General features: G+C 42.2%; 1 protein-coding gene across 8 annotated transcripts in view; it reads right to left on the bottom strand.

Moving 5' to 3' along the window:
- Window positions 1-18,898, bottom strand: part of ATG9A (autophagy related 9A) — a 383,311-nt gene that overhangs the window by 170,740 nt on the left and 193,673 nt on the right. For all 8 annotated transcript variants that reach the window (XM_033944872.1, XM_033944873.1, XM_033944874.1 and 5 more), the window contains 2 exons: window positions 16,627-17,375; window positions 4,857-5,010 (listed from right to left, as the gene is read on the bottom strand). In XM_033944872.1, coding sequence (XP_033800763.1) covers window positions 4,857-5,010; window positions 16,627-17,375 — 903 coding nt within the window. The remainder of the gene's footprint in view (window positions 1-4,856; window positions 5,011-16,626; window positions 17,376-18,898) is intronic.

The raw sequence follows: 18,898 nt of genomic DNA, 5'->3' as shown, positions 1-18,898 counted from the left end.
TGGGTGGGTTGTGAGAATATCTGCCTTCTGTTCTTGGATAACACCTATTATGGTAAGTAACCGTGCTTTATCAAAGGACAAGCAGGCAGCACATTCTCACATGTGGGACTCCCTAGCTTACTACAATGGGATGGAGGGAGAGTTGGCCATTAAGAAAATAAATTTTATAATACTGCTTGGCCGAAGTGACAGTAGTCAGATGTGAATATATGAAATGAGAACCAAGTAGCAGCTTTACAGCCTGTAGATTGATATGCAGAAAATATCCGTGACTCTGCGCTAGAAGAGATGGAAAAGACTGAAGAGGCATTGGTTCCGTGATACTGAACTGAGGTAGAAAGGAGAGCCAAGGATGCCTGGGCCAACAGACTCATGGTAGCCAATTCCTGCTTGATCTTTATAAGTGACTTGAAGATAAGAGGAACTGGAGGAAATGCATAAAGGAACTGGTGTGCTTGTGGGGGGAAGGGGGGCGCAAACAGGTCTATCTGAGGAGTCCCCCATAGAAAGAATATGTGATGCAAAACTGCAAAGTTGAGCGCCCAGTCGTGTCTGCGAGAGAATACTGCTTCTCTTGAATGTATACTGCTTTCAAAAATATATTGTAAGCAATCGCCCAGTTCCAAGACTTCTGGGCGTTGATAAAGAACGAGAGAACCTGTGCCTCCTTGCTTGTTTATGTAATACATTGGAACCTGAATATCCTTGGGACCTAGAAGGACGTAGTTAGTCACAATGTGCTGAAATGTTTTGAAAACATCGTAGATGGCTCTGAGTTCCCAAAGATATAGATAGAAAAAAAACTGTTTCAGTAGATTAGCAGCTTTAAGTGTGAATACCATCCAGATAAACCCCACATGCATAGGAGGAGTGCGTGGTTAGAACCTTCTGATGTGGAGGTGTGTGGAACAAAAACCTCCTGGAAAGTAAGAAAGAGCTCATCCAGCACTACAGAGATTGTCAAAATATAAAGTGTTGAGACAATGGGTTGCAAGATTGAGACTATTGACATGCAATAGTATATTGAGAAGTCTTTGAGATGACGTTGCTTAAACGGGGTAACATGCATCATGGAGGCCATCAGACGTCTGGTCATGATTGATGGAAGATGATAAGTCTGCTCGCAAAGCTGAATCAATGCTGAGGGAGAAACAAACTGAAGTAAAAAGGTGTGTAGCAAAGCTTTGATAAATCACAGATTTTTAGATTAAAGTTGGGATTTGGGGAAAAAAAATTTTTTTGAATCCCCAGTGCTGATAGAAGAAAACTGTGACCTGTGTCACTGCGAAGACCATTACAAGGTTGGATCACTGATGAGCCAATGGTCCATCCAGGGAAAAACCTGGAGATACTGTCTGCAACTTGCTGCCACTACAACCAGGCCTAGATGAGTACTCTGGAAGAGGAAGGAAGGCCAAAACGCAGGACTCTAAATTGATAATGGTGCTGCGCTATTGGAAATCTGAGTAATTTCCACAAGTTCGGAAGCACTGCAATATGAGAAGAAAGTTATTTTCAGATCTAAGGAGCATAGCCAGTCGTTGTGACCTGAGAGGGATTATAAAGTTATCAGAGGGAACATATGAAACTTGTTTTTCATTTAGTGGAAATGTGTTCAGCTCCTGAGGTCTAAAATTGGCACAAGATCTGCATTTCCCTCTCATCGAATGTATGTCTGTGATTCCCCAAAAATTGTTTGTCTCCTCCATTTTAATTTTTATTGTTCATCGCTTTCTAATCTAGGAAAAAAGCAATTTTATCAAATATGAATTATACTTGAAACTTTCCTTTTGGAATGAGGAAAAAAACAAAAGTAAAAACACTGGTTCCTCTGCAGATGTGAAAACTCTTCTTTGAGAAGAAGTAGTAGTAGCATCCCCCGAAGAAGAGTTGACTTGAAAGGAGACTCTTGAAGAACTGGAGGCGTAATTATCAAGTGAAGAGAAAAGCATTATCGAAAAAAAAAATTTTTTTTAAAAATGTAGTGGCCTCCTCCTCCTACCCTAAACCACTCAAACCTCCGCACTTTTGGAATCAAAAAGACGATGGAGTAAAAGTGTGATGAATGTTCATTAAGGAACAGATGTAAGGAAAAGGACTTAAAAACAACTGTATGTCTTCTAGAAGGTACTGTATAAACATTGATGGAACAGTAGAAGACATCTTGGAAGAGAACCATCTGGTTGATCCTGCTTTAAGGATAAAAAAGTGGAAGGTTCCAATATGGTGGGAATCTAACTTACAGGCACTATACCCCTATTAGATCCGGCGAGTTCATGTAGAATCAAAACAGGAAAAACAACATCTTACAGGCTCTATGCCCCATGATGGAATCCTGAAGCAGCCGCGACTTGTGGAGGAATCTAACTTTACAGACTCTACACCCGTTAGATTCCTCCCCAGACCATGAATAAATCTCCAGTCCGATATATTCTAGGTAGGAGAAGGGATCAAGATATATGGTGAAATTCCTGTAGAATCCAAGAAGGAAAACATCCATCAAAAGCAGGCACTATCCAAACAAAATGCAGTACTCGGAGAGACCCCCCAGGAAAGAGATTTGGGAGTACTGGTTGACCAGTCAATGAAGCCATCTGCACAATGCACGGCGGCGGCGAAAAGGGCGAACAGAATGCTAGGAATGATAAAGAAGGGGATCACGAACAGATCGAAGAAGGTTATCATGCCGCTGTACCGGGCCATGGTACGCCCCCACCTGGAATACTGCATCCAGCACTGGTTGCCGTACTTGAAGAAGGACACTGTACTACTCAAAAGGGTCCAGCGAACAGCGACTAAAATGGTTAAAGGACTGGAGGAGTTGTCATATAGTGAGAGATTAGAGAAACTGAGAGGGGACATGATCGAAACATTCAAGATAATGAAGGGAATAGACTTAGTAGATAAAGACAGGTTGTTCACCCTCTCCAGGGTAGGGACAACAAGAGGGCACTCTTTAAAGTTAAAAGGAGAAAGATTTCTTCTTCAACCAGAGAGTGGTGGAAAACTGGAACGCTCTTCCGGAGGCTGTTATAGGGGAAAACATCTTCCAGGGATTCAAGACAAAGCTAGTCAAGTTCCTGCTAAACCAGAACATATGCAGATAAGGCTAGACTCAGATAGGGCACTGGTCTTTGACCAAAGTGCCGCCGCGGGAGCGGACTGCTGGGCACGATGGACCACTGGTCTGACCCAGCAGCGGCAATTCTTATGTTCACATAGCAGGAAATATAGAATTTGCGATTTTGACAATCTGATTGCTAACATGGAGAACTGGTACAAGTGGTAACCAAATGTGCCCATACTGCAGCTTTCACTCGCTGGTGGCACTAAGACATATATTTTTTTTTTACCTCTCCATACAGGAAAGTCTCTGGAAGCTTCTGTAATGGTGAGGGGCGTTTCAAAAGTCTTATGAAAAGAGTATCCCTCTTGAATGACCTGTAGAACCCAGAAGTCTGTGGTTATCAATTTCCAATGCAGATAATACAGTTGGAGCTGAGGTTCGATTGGTCAACCAAGAGGCTGAGAAAGAGAAACAGCGGAGAAGTTCTGGAGGAGACTGATCCTAATCTAAGTGCTGCAAGTATTCAGCACTGTAGGAAGAATCAGCTTCTAGCTTGAGTGATAGCTCTTTTGCCCAACTGTTATGAAATATAGCCTTTCAGTAGAAGATTTAGCCATTAGTGCACAGTTGAGCAGAGACTTTGTTGTAGGCTCAGAGAAGTCCTCTTTGGGATCAGACTGTAAGCTCAAGAGATATGAAGGGTTGATGAATAAATGCGTTGAGAAGATCAATGCTGATTTCAAGTCCAATACTGGTCTGATGATGCGAAGCTGTTCTCTTTGAAGAAAGTGAAAGAGCGATGTTTTCTTTTGGTGCCGGTGCTTTCTGAAAGAGTAGGCTGATGTTGCTCTGGAGAAACCAGCAGCACTACCGCAGGACCTGGTAGCCATGTAATTAGTTGAACCGGTACCGAAGGAGTAGATACTGGGTTAAGCAGTGTAGATGCATCCCAAATAAAAAAACACCGGTTTCTCTGGCTTTCCTGCCAGTACCATCAGTGTCACTGCTCACCCCAAAGAGGGTGACCTCATTGAGGATGCACACTTCGAGGTTGAGGCAAGCCAGAAGATAGTCGTTGCTGCGTGGTCGGCATCAAGAGACTCAATGCAAAGTGACCTGCGATGCCAGTTGGGAAGCTGGTGCCTCTGTACTAGCTTACCAGACAGAGCGATGTCTTTCCCGACATCAGTGCCAATGTCTTCAATGACAAAGATTGATGATCGATGCCCATGTCGGTGCCGAACAATCTTTCCTATTGAATTTTCCATCTGCAGAGTAGTACACAGGGTGCAAGTTCCATCCGGTGTTCTGGGCAAAAGGGAAGAAAAGCTGGTCTTGGGCACTTTAGCACTTTTTTTATTTAGCCCATTTAGTGGCCTGAAAAAAGAAATGGTCAAAAAGACCACATCAGCTAAAGCGTGGAGGAAAATATGAAGGTCTCGGCAGCCAGAGCCCCAGAGGAAAAAATGTTCTTTAAAAAGAAAAGAAAAAAAAACACATGAGCGTGAAGGCAATGGCAAAAAACTGAACAACGTTCAGAAACACAAATTCTTAGCTCTGCGGAAAACTAAGAACTGAGGAGCTGCCAGTCTGCGTCAGGCGGGAAGGCACTCGCACATGCACAGTGCGGGTAGTTTGCAAACTTTCTTAAAGTGGCGAAGTACTTTTAAAGCTGTCCATACCAGGGCTCCATGGATGACATCACCCACATGTGAGAATATGATGCCTGTTTGTCCTGGGATAATGATCATTGCAGAGCTTTAGAAGTGGAAGAAGAGAAGATCCTTACAGCTTTGTACTGGAAAAGTTGTGCAAATTGATCTCGAGTCTCATAACGGTGTGCATTGCCTTGCCAGTGGTCAGGCATGTAATGGATATGTGCCAGGATCACTTTCAACAGCTGCTCTGGACAATACACCAGGTGCTGGTCTGGAATGAAGGATCTGAAGACAAGAAAGAAGAATCAATTCCATCATCTCCTGCACTTGTGATATCACACTGTACATAGCATAGGGTTCTTCTCCTGCACCATCACTACAAAACTGTCTGGATGCAGTGCTCCTTTCCTGCACAGTAGGGAAGAAAACCCCTCTGAAAAGAAATTAGCACAAAAAGCAAAGTGACAATCAACTACCAATACAAAAATACTCAAAACCGGAGAAAAGATTTCTTCACACATGTAATTAAACTCTGGAATTTGTTGCCGGAGAATGGTGGCTTAGCAGGGTTTAAAAAAGATTTGCATAAATTCCTACAAGGAAAGTCCATGGGCCATTATTGATATGGTTTGGGGAAATCCACTGCTTATTCCTAGGATAGAAATATAGAAATGTGATGGCAGATAAAGGCCAAGTGGCCCATCCAGTCTGCCCATCCATAGTAACCATTATCTCTTCCTCTCTCTCTAAGAGATACCATTTGTCTTTCTAAAGCTTTCTTGAATTCAAGATAAGCAGCATGAAATCTGTTTTACTACTTGGGATCTAGCTAAGTACTTGGGACCTAGGTTGGCTACTGTTGGAAACAGGATACTGGGCATACTCTCCTAGTATGGCAATTCTTATGCTAAAATATTTCTTAAGAGAAATAGACTCCTGGCCATATTGGGTATTCCTTTTTATGTTTGTTTTTCTTAGATCAATATTCAAAGCAATTTAACCAACCAGAAATGAATCTTGGTCGGTTAAAGTACTTGTCCATCACTAACCGTTCATTTTGAGCGGCACTTAACTGGTTAGTGCTAGTGAAAATTTCCAGTTAGTGCCAATCTCAAAACCAGCTATTTTGGGGGCATTCCAGGAAATGGAATTAGCACTTGGCCAGTTAAGCACTGATATTCAACAGTTAAATGGCCAAGGCCTAAAAGTCAGTCTTATTTTTATGCAGTGCCCCATAGCTAGTTAACTAGCTCCGCTTTAGCCAACTCTGCAAACCTGGAACTTCAATGCCGAAAATCAAACAGGGCTCAGAATTGAATTTCTGAGCATAATGTAGCTGACAGTCAACAGAACACTTAATATTGGCCCTGCTGTTACTGACAAACAATGGTTTCTTTCTATTTATGTCTTCATAAATGGATTTTATAATAAAGATACTTTTTGTAGTTTTGCAATGTTAGCTGATTGTCCCTTCTTTGCTTGAGATGCTCTTCTCTTGCATCTTCTCTGTGATAGTAGCTGAAGCTCAGGTCTTCACTCCTACACCTTCATAGTGACATGATTGGGAGCATGGCACTACTTTGCCACACCATCACTGTGACACTGTGCTCCTCTCCCACACCAATATGATACTGAAAGGAGTATAGCGTTCCTCTCCTGTTCATCATTGCGACACTGGAGACTTCACTAAAGACATAAAAAGTCTCATGTTTGGCCTAGGTTAGACCAATATCCATCCTCCTGCATTCTTTCCTCTCCCTGACCTAACCCACTTACTTTGGCAATGTTGTAGAAGCACCTGCATTGTGACCATGGAATCTTGCTACTTTTTGGGGATTCCGCATGGAATGCTGCTACTATTTGGAGATCTGGAATTTTGCTACTATTTGGGGATTCCACAAGGAATGCTACTATTATTTGGGGTTCCAGAATTTTGTTACTATTTGGGGTTCAAGTTTCAAGTTTTATTAAAATTTTTTATACTGTTCAATCAAACTTCTAAGTGATTTACAAATACACTTCTCCCTCCGTATTCGTGGTTTCAGCATTCGCGGTTTTTAGCTTGCTGGCTCCTCCCCCCAAATTATATCAGCTTGCATAGAGAAATCGCTGATTCCAAGCGTTTACAGAGAAAATCGCTGATTTCCAGCACTTTGTTCATCGTGTTTTGCTTCTCCTTCAGAAACAGGAGAGGTCTCCCACCATGTTATTCACGATGGTTTTTAATAGAAACAGCGAGCAAAACATTTGCAAAATTGGCACCTTGCAAACTGAGCTTGCCTCGAAGTACGAGCGCCTCCCCCCGCAATCCAGCACCCCCCCCCGCACGATCCAGCATCCCCCCCCCTCATGTCGTTCCCATGCCGCGATCCGACATCCTCCCCGTACCCATCACCCACCCGAACACATCACTTAACCCCCATCTGGCACTCGGCACAGGACATGCCGGTGCCGGAAGATCTGTCCTCCTGTTCGCTGGGCCTTGAGCATCTGCGCATGCTCAAGGCCTTACTTCCTGCTCTCTCCGAGATTCTCGAGATCTCTGAGAATCTTGGAGAGAGCAGGAACTAAGGCCTTGAGCATGCGCTGATGCTCAAGGCCCGGCGAACAGGAGGACAGATCTTCGGGCACCAGCATGTCCTGTGCGTTGGTGCCGGGTGCCAGATGGGGGGTAAGTGATGTGTTCGGGTGGGTGATGGGTACGGGGAGGGTGCCGGATTGTGGGGGTGGGTGGCAGATCATGCGGGGGGGGGGGCCTTCATGAGTGGTGGGGAGCAATGCCGGTTCTCGGGGGGGGGAGTAGAGCAGTGCCACTGGCCTCAGGGGGGAACAAATCAAGCGAATTTCCCTTACTTTCTATGGGGAAACTCGCTTTGATAAACGAGTAATTTGGTTTACGAGCATGCTTCTGGAATGAATTATGCTCGTAAACCAAGGTACCACTGTATTTGCGGTTCTGTTAATCCCCTATCACAGCGAATATGGAGGGAGAAATGTAATACACAAACAGGAACAAGAAGGAAAAATAGGAAGAACTACAATAATCAGAGGAAAGTGTACATAAAAGGGAAAACACGTTAGGAAGGGGATCTGAATAAATATTATCAGAAAAAGTTTAGCCTAATAAGGGCAGTTAGGTATCAAAAGCATCTTGAAATAAGAATGTTTTTAACTTGTTTTTAAAATGAGAAAGGGATACTTCCTAAACAAAGATAGAAACATAGAAAGATGACGGCAGAAAAGGGCTACAGCCCATCAAGTCTGCCCACTCTATTGACCCACCCCATTAAGTCTGAATGCTAATGACCTAGTTCCTTAACTCGACCCTCGTAGGGATCCCACGTGGATGTCCCATTTATTCTTAAAGTCGAACACGCTGGTGGCCTTGATCACCTGCACCGGAAGTCTGTTCCAGTGATCTACCACCCTTTCTGTGAAGAAATAGTTCCTGGTGTCACCACTAAATTTCCCTCCTCTGAGTTTGAGCGGGTGCCCCCTTGTGACCGAGGGTCCCTTGGGAAAGAATATATCGTTTTCCACCTCGACACGACCCGTGACGTACTTAAATGTCTCAATCATGTCACCCCTTTCCCTGCGCTCCTCTAGGGTATAGAGCTGCAGTTTGCCCAGTCTTTCTTCATATGAGAGACCCTTGAGCCCCGCGACCATCCTAGTGGCCATGCTCTGGACCGACTCAGCTCAAAGCACATCTTTCCGGTAATGTGGCCTCCAGAATTGCACACAGTATTCCAAATGGTGTCTCACCATGGTTCTGTAGAGTGGCATTATGACTTCAGGTTTACGGCTGACGAAGCTTCTATTGATACATCCCATCATTTGCCTTGCCTTTGATGAGGCCTTCTCTACTTGTTTGGCAGCCTTCATGTCTGCACTGATGATTACCCCCAAGTCCCGTTCCTCTGAAGTCCTAGCTAGCCTTTCTCCATTCAAGGAGTATGTTCTGCATGGATTTCCTCTGCCGAGATGCATGACCTTACATTTTTTAGCGTTGAAGCCTAGCTGCCATGTCGAGGACCAGTTTTCTAACGTGATCAGATCTTGTGTCATACTATCCTGGAGGTTGATAGTTAGGGATGAAGTTCCAAAGAGAAGGGGGCAGTTACAGCAAAATTGATAGATCTAATGGTATTGATGTGCTTTAAAGAGGGAATTGTGAAGAGATTTTGAGACGCTGGGTGGAAGGTATAATTAGGCTGTTAATAAATTCAGGTTGGTTGCTTGTCAATAAAAGGATTTTGTCATTTATTCTGTGTTCGATAGGAAGCCAATGGGCTTTGTGAAGAAGAGGTGAGACATGGTCATATTTTTCAGCATTGAATATGATGTACAATTTATAATCGCCTGATTTTCTTTTTTGTTATGCCGTGTGCTTGTGAGCTGGATTGGCCACTGTCGAAACAGGATAGTGGGTTAGACAGATCGTTGATCTGACCCAAAATGGCTATTCTTAAGTTCACCTTTCTGACTGCAAGTGCAATGTTCTTTAAATTAATCCCCTTATTTTCTAAGTCCTGTTACTCCCTCTTATCTATGCTGTCTATTAAAATGTTTGACATTGTACATAGCATTCTGTGCCATACCTTGTAGTGTTATTTGAATATTTTTATTGTTCTAATTGTTATGTTTGATTCATAACAATAAATCAGTAAATAAATCAATATAAAATGAATAAACAGCAGGTCTCCTAAAATTGTGCCCCCAGAACATGTGGAGGGGCTTAATCAAATAAGTGCCCAAGTCTGAGGTTGGATGCTTTGTGCAAAACATCCACAAACCCAATAGGAAAAATGTCCATTTTCAAAGCTGCCAAACATCTGTCTTTTTGAAAATGAGCTAGGTATAAGTTTTGGTCCTTAGGACGTCTACCTTTCTTGCCCATTTTCAAAAATAAAAACATCCAAAAGCAAGGGACAGGGACAAAACTTGCAGGGACTGGACAGGGGAACTGAGTTCCTGCAGGGACGGGGAAAAATTTGTCCCTGTGTCATTCTCTAGAGCAGTGGTTCCCAACCCTGTCCTGGAGGACCACCAGCCAGTCGGGTTTTTGGGATAGCCCTATTGAATAAGCATGAGAAAGATTTGCATATAATGGAGGTGACATGGAAACATGATGGCAGATAAAGGCCAAGTGGCCTATCTCAAAAGGCATGCAGATCTACCCTATGCATATTCATTAGGGCTATCCAGAAAACCTGAGTAGCTGGTGGACCTCCAGGACAGGGTTGAGAACCACTGCACTAGAGAATGACACAGGGACAAATTTTTCCCCGTCCCTGCAGGAACTCAGTTCCCCTGTCCAGTCCCTGCAAATTTTGTCCCTGTTCTGTACATAGGCACTGTAAGCTCTGCCTTAACTTATGATTATAAAGTGTTTGAGGCTTATGCAGATGAGGACAGAGCTTGCAGGAATGGGGCAGGGACAGGAAAAGTTCCTGCGGGGGATGGGAAAAAATTTGTCCCCGTGTCATTCTCTAGTACCCACCAACTACTTTGTCTGATTGCGGCAGAAGGAACCCCCATTAGCTGAGCCACCAGGAATCCCCCGAAACTAGCTCAGCCAGGATCAGCTGAGCCATGGAGCCCTACACCCCTCCCCTGACATTCCCTTGATATCCCATAACTTCCCCCTAACATGCCCTCATATCCTGACATTCCACTGATATCCCGTACCTCCCCTGACATCTTCGCCCCCCATCCCCCACATTCCTGATTGGCTAGTCACCATTTTGAGCCAATCAGAGCCTTTGGCCCCTCCCAATGCATCCCAAGATGCATTAGAAACATAGAAATAGATGGCAGATAAGGGCCACGGCCCATCTAGTCTGCCCACCTAACTCAGTGAATAGATCCCACGTGTCTATCCCATTTGGCCTTAAAATCAGGCACGCTGCTGGCCTCAGTGACCTGAAGTGGAAGATTATTCCAGCGGTCAACCACTCTTTCAGTGAAAAAGAATTTCCTGGTGTCACTGTGCAGTTTCCCTCCCCTGATTTTCCACGGGTGCCCCCTGGTTGCCGTGGGACCCTTGAGAAGGAAGATATCTTCTTCCACTTCGATGCGACCCGTGAGATACTTGAATGTGTCGATCATGTCTCCCCTCTCTCTGTGTTCCTCGAGTGAGTAGAGCTGTAATTTATCCAGCCTTTCCTCGTACGGGAGATCCTTGAGACCCGCGATCATCCGGGTGGCCAATCTCTGGACCGACTCTAGTCTCAGCACATCTTTTCGGTAGTGAGAAACCCCATCATTGCAGCATGCGGCCCTGTAGGCAGGACGGCATGAGTTTCCCTCCTGCCGTTTGCTCTTCCAAAGGTAGGAGGTGTTCCGGGAATGTGGGAGAGGGGCTCAGAAATGTTGGGAGGATGTAGGGAGGGGGGGCGGAGATGGGGGAGGTATGGGATATCAGGGATGTCGGGATGTGAGGTGGGATGTGAGGGATATCAGGGGTATGTCGGAGATGTCAGGGGGAGGGTGTAGGGCTCCATGGCTCAGCTGATCATGACAAGGGTAAATCCCCATCAGCTGAGCCACCAGGAATCCCCGAAACCAGCTCAGGAATTCCTCTGCCATGATCAAATGATGGGAAGCCTAAGGGTTTGGGGTTTTTTTTTGCTCTTTGGGTGGTGGGAGGGGGTCGTGACCACTGGGGGAGTAAGGGGGGGGTCCATGCCTTAAATCCTCCAGTGGTCTTCTTTTCAGTTTGGGCACTTTTGTGGAACTTAGACACAACTGCCGGCGTCTAAGTTCCCTCTAGGAAAGTTTTGATCATGGCTGGGGCACATCTAGTTTGAAGTCCACCCGATTCCCGCACATAACACACCTCCCAACATGTCCCTTTACTCTCTGGACACACAGCAGCTTAGAAATGCTGCTGCACGTTCAGAAAGTTGGTTTTGATTATCGGCACCTGCTATTAGGACGTCCAAGTGCTGTTTTAGGCTGGTTTTTGGACATTTTAAACTTTTGATTATGAGCCCCTTAAAGCACAAATTGTTTAAAAGCGGATCCAGACTCCAGTCTTGAGGTGTGCCTACTTTTTACGCATGTAAAATATTGCTTACTTGCAGGAAATGCTTTATCTATATCTTGTCTTTAATTTTATGTAGCAATATGCTTCTTTTATCCCACCTAGAACTCTAATTAATGAGGATTTGGTAGGATACAAGATTACATATAATATAAAGTGTTTATTTTTACCTTTGAAGAATAGTAACTTGATAAAACAAGAATTTCCTTGCTAATTCTTCCTCATTAAGTCCATATCTGTCCAATCTGTCTAGTAAATCTGTTCTTAATTATGGATCCTATCACTGCCCAGATGTCATACACACTGATCTATAGTTTTCTGAATCATCCCTGTAGCCCATTTTAAAAGTTATTGCATTGGCAATTCTCCAGCCTTCAGATCCAGTGGTAGATTCTAATGTTGGGCTGTATAGCAGCAATAGCAGGTCTATAATTTCTTATTTAGTACCTTCAGAAATCTGGAGGGCATACAATCTGGTCCTGGAGATTTGCTACTATTTGTTGGCATCTGCAACTTTCCCCCCCCCCCCAGTACGTTTCACCCCCAGAATATTTGCCCCCACACCTTTCATTCCTAGGATGTTTTGCCCCTCCACCTTTTGCCCCCTTGTACTTTTTGTTCCCTATCCCCCTTGAATTCTCATCCCTTTACCCCTGGGTACTTCAAAATCACTCAAATCACAGTTGGAAATCCTGCCAATACCAGGAGTAAGAAATATGCTGCAATTTCAACAAGGATCAAAAGCAATCAATCAAAATTAGTTGACTATCTCAAAGGTATTGCCTCAACTTCGAATTCTAGTTGTAGCTTGTTGTGATTTTTGTGCTTGTCTTGTTTTGACTTTTTATTTGATCGTTCTGTTTTTACTACACATATTTTTTTGACTGTTGTGATTTTTTATTGCAAGTTGTGGACTTTTTTTAAATGAAAATTTCACTCTGTGGTTTTACTATAACTGGTTCAAAATTTACTGGGGCAAAAATTCTGGAGGGTAAAATGTGAAGGGATGAAACATCCTGGGGGTTAAAGGTGAGGGGGGGGGGCAATCATTCTGTGCCCTGGTGAAACCTTCACCATATAAATCGCAGGATACATTATTGAGTTTTAATTTTAGTAGTTTCTCTCATGTTTACTGTTTTGATTTCAATATCTTGGTGTCATATAACACCACTGCTACAGCATTCTATCAAGAGAAATTCCAAAGTGGTTTCTTTCCAGCCCCACTAAACTGCACTGCATCTCATCTTTAAAATATCATGCCACTGCAACCAATAGCTTGATCTGATCTTTCACTTTGATATATATTTTTTTTCTGCTATTACAGTCTTCTATTAGTTATCCTCATTATATCCATGCCTTCATTAACTGCCACATATTCTAACTCTGATCTAATTTCTAGGCAACAATTATTTATTTATTTTTTTAAATGTATACACCACCTAAAATCAAGGCGGTTTCCATACAAACATACGTTACATAAAACAGCCCTTTTAAAATTCTTCCATACATAAAACACTTCTTCTCTTAAAGTATGTCTATTTATATACCATCCAAATAATTCACCTAAATGCTGAATTTCCAATAATTTCTTAAAATTACTTCCCTCCACAAATCAATGCAAAGACCTATATCCACAATAGAGAAGCTTGAGGCTCTTGTCTCAGCATAATGTATTTTCACATGACCGCTCATTGATAACCACATTCCATGACTTGACCTCACACTTCTTCTAACCCCTGTTGAAGTATACCAGAGCAGGATGGTAGACTGCATGGTGGGTAATCAACATCACTTTGTACTGTATTCTCTGCAATACTGGTAACCAATGTAACTGCTTTAGGACGGGAATTATAAGTGTAGACCTAGGAACCCTAGTGATCAATCTTGCAGCAGCATTAATCAATTAGTGTAAAGTTATTTGCACTCTTAAGAACATACAAATAATCATACTGGGTAAAATCAATGTCACATCTAGCCTTGCATCCTGCTTCCAACACAAGAAGTACCTGGCAAAAACCCAAATTGGAGCAACATTCCATGCTACCGATCCTAGGGCAAGCATTGGTTTCTCCTATATCTGTCTCAATAGCAGTCTATGGACTTTATCTCCAGGAAGTTGTCCAAACCTTTCTTAAACCCAGTAATGCTAACTGCTGTTACCACATCCTCTGCCAATGAGTTCCAGAGTTTAAATATTCATTGAGTGAAAAAATATTTCCTCTTATTTATTTTAAAGGCATTTCCATGTAACTTAATTGAATGTCACCTAGGGCTCCTTTTATCAAGGCACGCTACGGGGGTTAGCTAACCCCCATGGCAGCCTAAAATCCTAACGCCTCGTCATTGGAGGCGTTTGGTATTAGCACGGCAGGCAGTTTAACGCGCGGTATTCCATGCGTTAAACCACTACCGCGCCTTTGTAAAAGGACCCCCTGGTCTTTGTAATTTTTGAAAGAGTAAATAATTCATTTTTACCCATTCTATACCAATCAGGATTTTGTAGAGTTCAATCATATCCCCACTCAACCGTCTCTTTTCCAAGCTGAAGTGCCCCAGCCTCTAGCCTTTCTTCACATAAGAGGAGTTCCTATTCACAGCTCACTTATTAGCAGCTGACTTTTGCCTGCCTATTATTGAAATTCTTCTGAGCTACCTTAGCTTGATCCACATCCGTTAGGATACTCTATCTTCATAAGAACAGCCTTACTGGGTCAGAACAATGGTCCGTCTAGCCCAGTAGCCCGTCTTCATGGTGGTCAATCCAGGTCACTAGCACCTGGCATAAACCCAAATAGTACCAACATAGCATGCTTTAATGTAAATATTTTTATATTCTTTCACAATAATAAAGTCAGAATCTAACCTTTCCCAACAACTTCCATATATCCTTATCCCCCCAATTAATTTCCCTATTTTTTAATTTAATGATTATTGAATCTTTATTTTGCATAAAGTACCATAACTTCTCTTTTAATAGCCTGTTGTATTACAGGAGATAGAGTCTCCACACTTGAATCTAATATGGGATCCTAAATCATTGAATAGTTTTAGATATTGGGGATAATAATTGATAGTTGATAAAGCTTTGGAAAGCAGGCTTCTTCAGTGGTGGCAAAAGGATTTGGAGCTTTGAGACAACTCAGATCCATTAGAATTTTTTAGATGAAGATTTTTTACATACCCTAATATATGCTTTTGTATTATCAAAAAACGGATTAAAGTAACTTAGTTTATGCAGGGATAGTGTCGACACAACTAAAACGTTTACAAACTCTACAGAATGCGGCTATTCTTCTATTAGGTAAAGCTAGGATGAGGAATCACAGAACTATTATATTAATGGAGATGCGATTCTGATTGTAAATTCTTTAGGTGTTATTTGCTTGATTATGTATATGTTATTTCCATGCTGATTAAGTATGCCTAGGTTTAAGCGGTTTATAATTTTTTTAAAGAAATAAATAAAATATATTTAAAATTTCATTGGTTGCCGACAGAATATAGAATTAAATTTAAGATACTGATGTTGGCTTATAAAGCTCTGTTTGAGTTACAGCCTCTGTATTGTTTTATGCTCCTCGTCAAATATAAAAATCTTTACCTCAAATTTCTAAGGATCATTTGGCATCTACTGGAAATTGTGCATTTTTCTACCTAGTCCCAGTTTTATGGTATAGTTTCCCTTTGGAATTAAGGAAAGATGAATCATAGCAAGCACCCTTTCCATTTTATAAATATGGCATACTGAATTCCACCAGAAAGTATAATTTAGTTTAGTATAATCTTTCCAATTTCCTGTAATCTGCTGAATGGCAACCCCTGTTAATATTAATAGAAGTTTATTATTATTAGCTGAAATTGGACTTTTAAATCTCATTGATGTACCAAATAATATAGTATCATACGAAAGGCCAACATGATTTTCTAACAATGAATTAATTTGGGGCCAAATTAACTTCCAAAAGGCATTTATATAGGGACAGAAAAATATCAAATGATCTAATGTCCCTGCTCCTAAACCACAATGCATCTATTGGACCTAGAACTATCCAACTTCTGTAATAAGTTTAAAAAGATTTGGGGGCCATTGATTATTTATTCTAATGATCAGACATCTTAAACACTTCAGTATTGGATAAGATAAGGGGGGGTGGGATTCTTTTCTATATATATATTTGGAGGTATACAAATAAGATTGTCAAGTGATTAGTTAATATATTTCTGGATGGTTATTGTACACTTGTAATTTTTGAAAATGAATAAAGATTTTTTTTTTTTAAAAGGAAAAATGAATCTTTAGTAGGGTTTAAAAAGAATTTGAAAGCGCATTATTTTTGATGAACTTTTTTTTAACTCAGCTGACTGGATTCCTTTGGGTTTTCTGCATTTATCTGGTGTGTTGGATCTATCTTTTCTGTTTTCAATGGAGTTCTTGTATAAACCGTTTTGTTCTCATTTGTAGTTTAAGCGGTAAAAAGAGTTTTAATAAACATAAACACAGAAAATAGCATATGCTCATTGACCTTTCCTCATGTTCCCAACCCTGTCCTGGAGGACCACCAGGCCAATCGGGTTTTCAGGATAGCCCTAATGAATATACATGGAGCAGATCCAGGGTCAGCATGAAAACCCAATTGGCCTGGTGGTCCTCAAGGACAGGGTTGGGAAGCACTGCTCTAGACTAAAACCTTCTCTACTGCCTTTCAATTCATAGCACCACCAACCAGATTCCATTCTGACTAAGGTTGAGCCTTTCCAACTAGTACTGGCCTTATAATTGGCCTGAATAGGTGCAGGAAAAGTGTGAATGTCATCAAAATAATAATCCCCCTCTTCCCCAGCAGTCCCCAGACCTGCAGATGGTGATGCCCACACCTAACAGTGTGACCATGGTTAGCACATGTTCCACAGCTAGTACGTCTTCATCATAAACGGTGAGTGCAATCAGGACTGCTAAAATGGATCCTGCAAAGAAAGCTATATTCTTGGCCACAATGGTAAGCAGTGGTGAGAGAAAACAGTTCATGTACTTGGCAGCAGGCTTGTAGCCTTTACTGAGGCGGGAGTGCAGCTCATGATCTAGCTCATTGAAGTGACGCAGATAACAGCGCCCATAGAGTGACCAGCAACGTGCCCCCAGGCTGCCCGGCTCCCGCTTCAGGATCTCTGTATAGCTGAAAAAGGCATAGAGGATCTGCCAGATGAGGACGAATGGGCACAATAGCAAATTAGCCATGCCTATCCACAGAATGCGGGATCCCAGCTTCTCAGCCAGCTCCAATCTGTTTGCCACACGCTTGTACTCATTCTTTAGGCTCCACTCATTCTCAAACAGAGAGCCTGGGCCCCAGAAGAAGATAAGTTGGAAGTTGTACTTAAGGCCCCGAGTATAGAAGATGGTGTCTCCCAGCAGTGGCAACTGGAAGCGGATGGGCAGCAAAGATTTGTTGACCATGGCCACCATATAGTTCTTGAAGCGCAAGATGCGGTGGTAGATATCCAGCTCTGTCAGTTCTTTCTTGTGAATACAGATTTGATGTTCCTTCTGGATCTGGATAATGTGGGCCTGGACTTCCTGCCATGTGTAATAGGGAAGATCAGACTGGAAACAAAGGACAGGGAGAAAACATCAGAGCTCAGACAAGAGAGATACATCAAAGTCCACATAGTGTTTGAGAACAAAGAGCAGAAAACAAGGTATTAAACATTCCTTATTATTAAAAATATATATTTACATCTGACCTATCTTGTAAATTTTAGGTGAAAATCAAAATAAATACATAATATGAAAATAGTTCTTATCCCTTCTTTCCCCTTGCTCCTGTTCGTCTTTGTCCTTGAATTGTTCTTTTCCCTTGGTCTGTTTTAGATTAAATTATACTTTTACTGGTATATTATTATGATATGTTTGTACACTGCCTAGAAGTCTCGAGTAGGCGGCATAGTAAATTTTAAATAAACTTGAAACTTAAATATGAATAACAGAAGTACAAAAAAGATACTAAAATACTTAAAATCAATAAAACTTTTGAACTTAAAAAAATACTTGTTTGGTAAATATTTTAACTAATGAATTGTAATTCACTGTGAATGTTACACAGAACTGAGAGGTATCTATGGTATACATGCATATTGTTGTTATGTTGAAATGATACATACAACAGCCATAAATTTCATCCCACTCATAATCTAATCCAAATGCTTCAAAAAGCATTAAAAGTTTTAGATAAAAATGATGAAAATCCATTTTTCTGAATATAGTCAAGCAGCTGATTGCAAGCTGATGGACTAACTATTGAAAAAATGTTTTTACATAAATTAGTTAATTTCAGTGATGGACAAACTAAAATCCCCTGCTGACTAGTGTAAAGTGCACTCAGCAAGATCTGATTGTAAAACTGAACTGAGTAGCTTAAACTGAATGCGACAAAGCTCAACAAATAGGGTCAGATATCTCCTACTGAAGCCCCAGTAATAATTCTCACAGCTATGTTCTATGCTATTTGTAAAGTTTGGTAATCCTACAGTGATGTGAAAACATACTGTATACAGTCGAATATAAACTGATTCAAATATAAACCAAGATAACCTTCCCCCCCCCAACTGAGGGTAATGTTCTCTCTCCTTTCTCCCCCAACCTGGCACCAATAATCTTACCTTCCCTGAGGTGCTCTATCCTGGCCTGCCCCAGCCTGGGAGCCTTTGCCCCAACCCGGGCTCCAGCTTCGCCACTACAGGCCTTTAGAAGGCCTGCCTTAAGCCCTTGTAGTCCAGAGGTGAGCCAGGACAGGAGCGATCCTGCCCGCATCATATCTCGGCCAGCTTTGCTCCATCCCGTCCCTCCAGCCCCATCCACAGCCTACCTTTGATGCCACAGGTGAACTGGGGCAGGAGAGATGCTCCTATGCTGCGAGTTCCCGTGGTAACCTCACAAGGCTGCTACACCATTCACAATTTTGTAGATCTCAGTCATATCCCTCCCCCCAGCCAAGCTGAAGATCCTAATCTCTGTAGCCTTTCCTTAAATGAGAGGAATTCCATCCCTTTATCATTTTGGATAGAAACATGACAGCAGATAAAGGCCAAATGGCCCATCCAGTCTGCCCATCCACAGGAACCATTTTC

This window comes from Geotrypetes seraphini, chromosome 5, assembly GCF_902459505.1.
Source record: "Geotrypetes seraphini chromosome 5, aGeoSer1.1, whole genome shotgun sequence".
Lineage (NCBI taxonomy): Eukaryota > Metazoa > Chordata > Amphibia > Gymnophiona > Dermophiidae > Geotrypetes > Geotrypetes seraphini.
The sequence above is the reverse complement of the archived record's forward strand: the minus strand, read 5'-3'. Positions and strand labels throughout refer to the sequence as shown.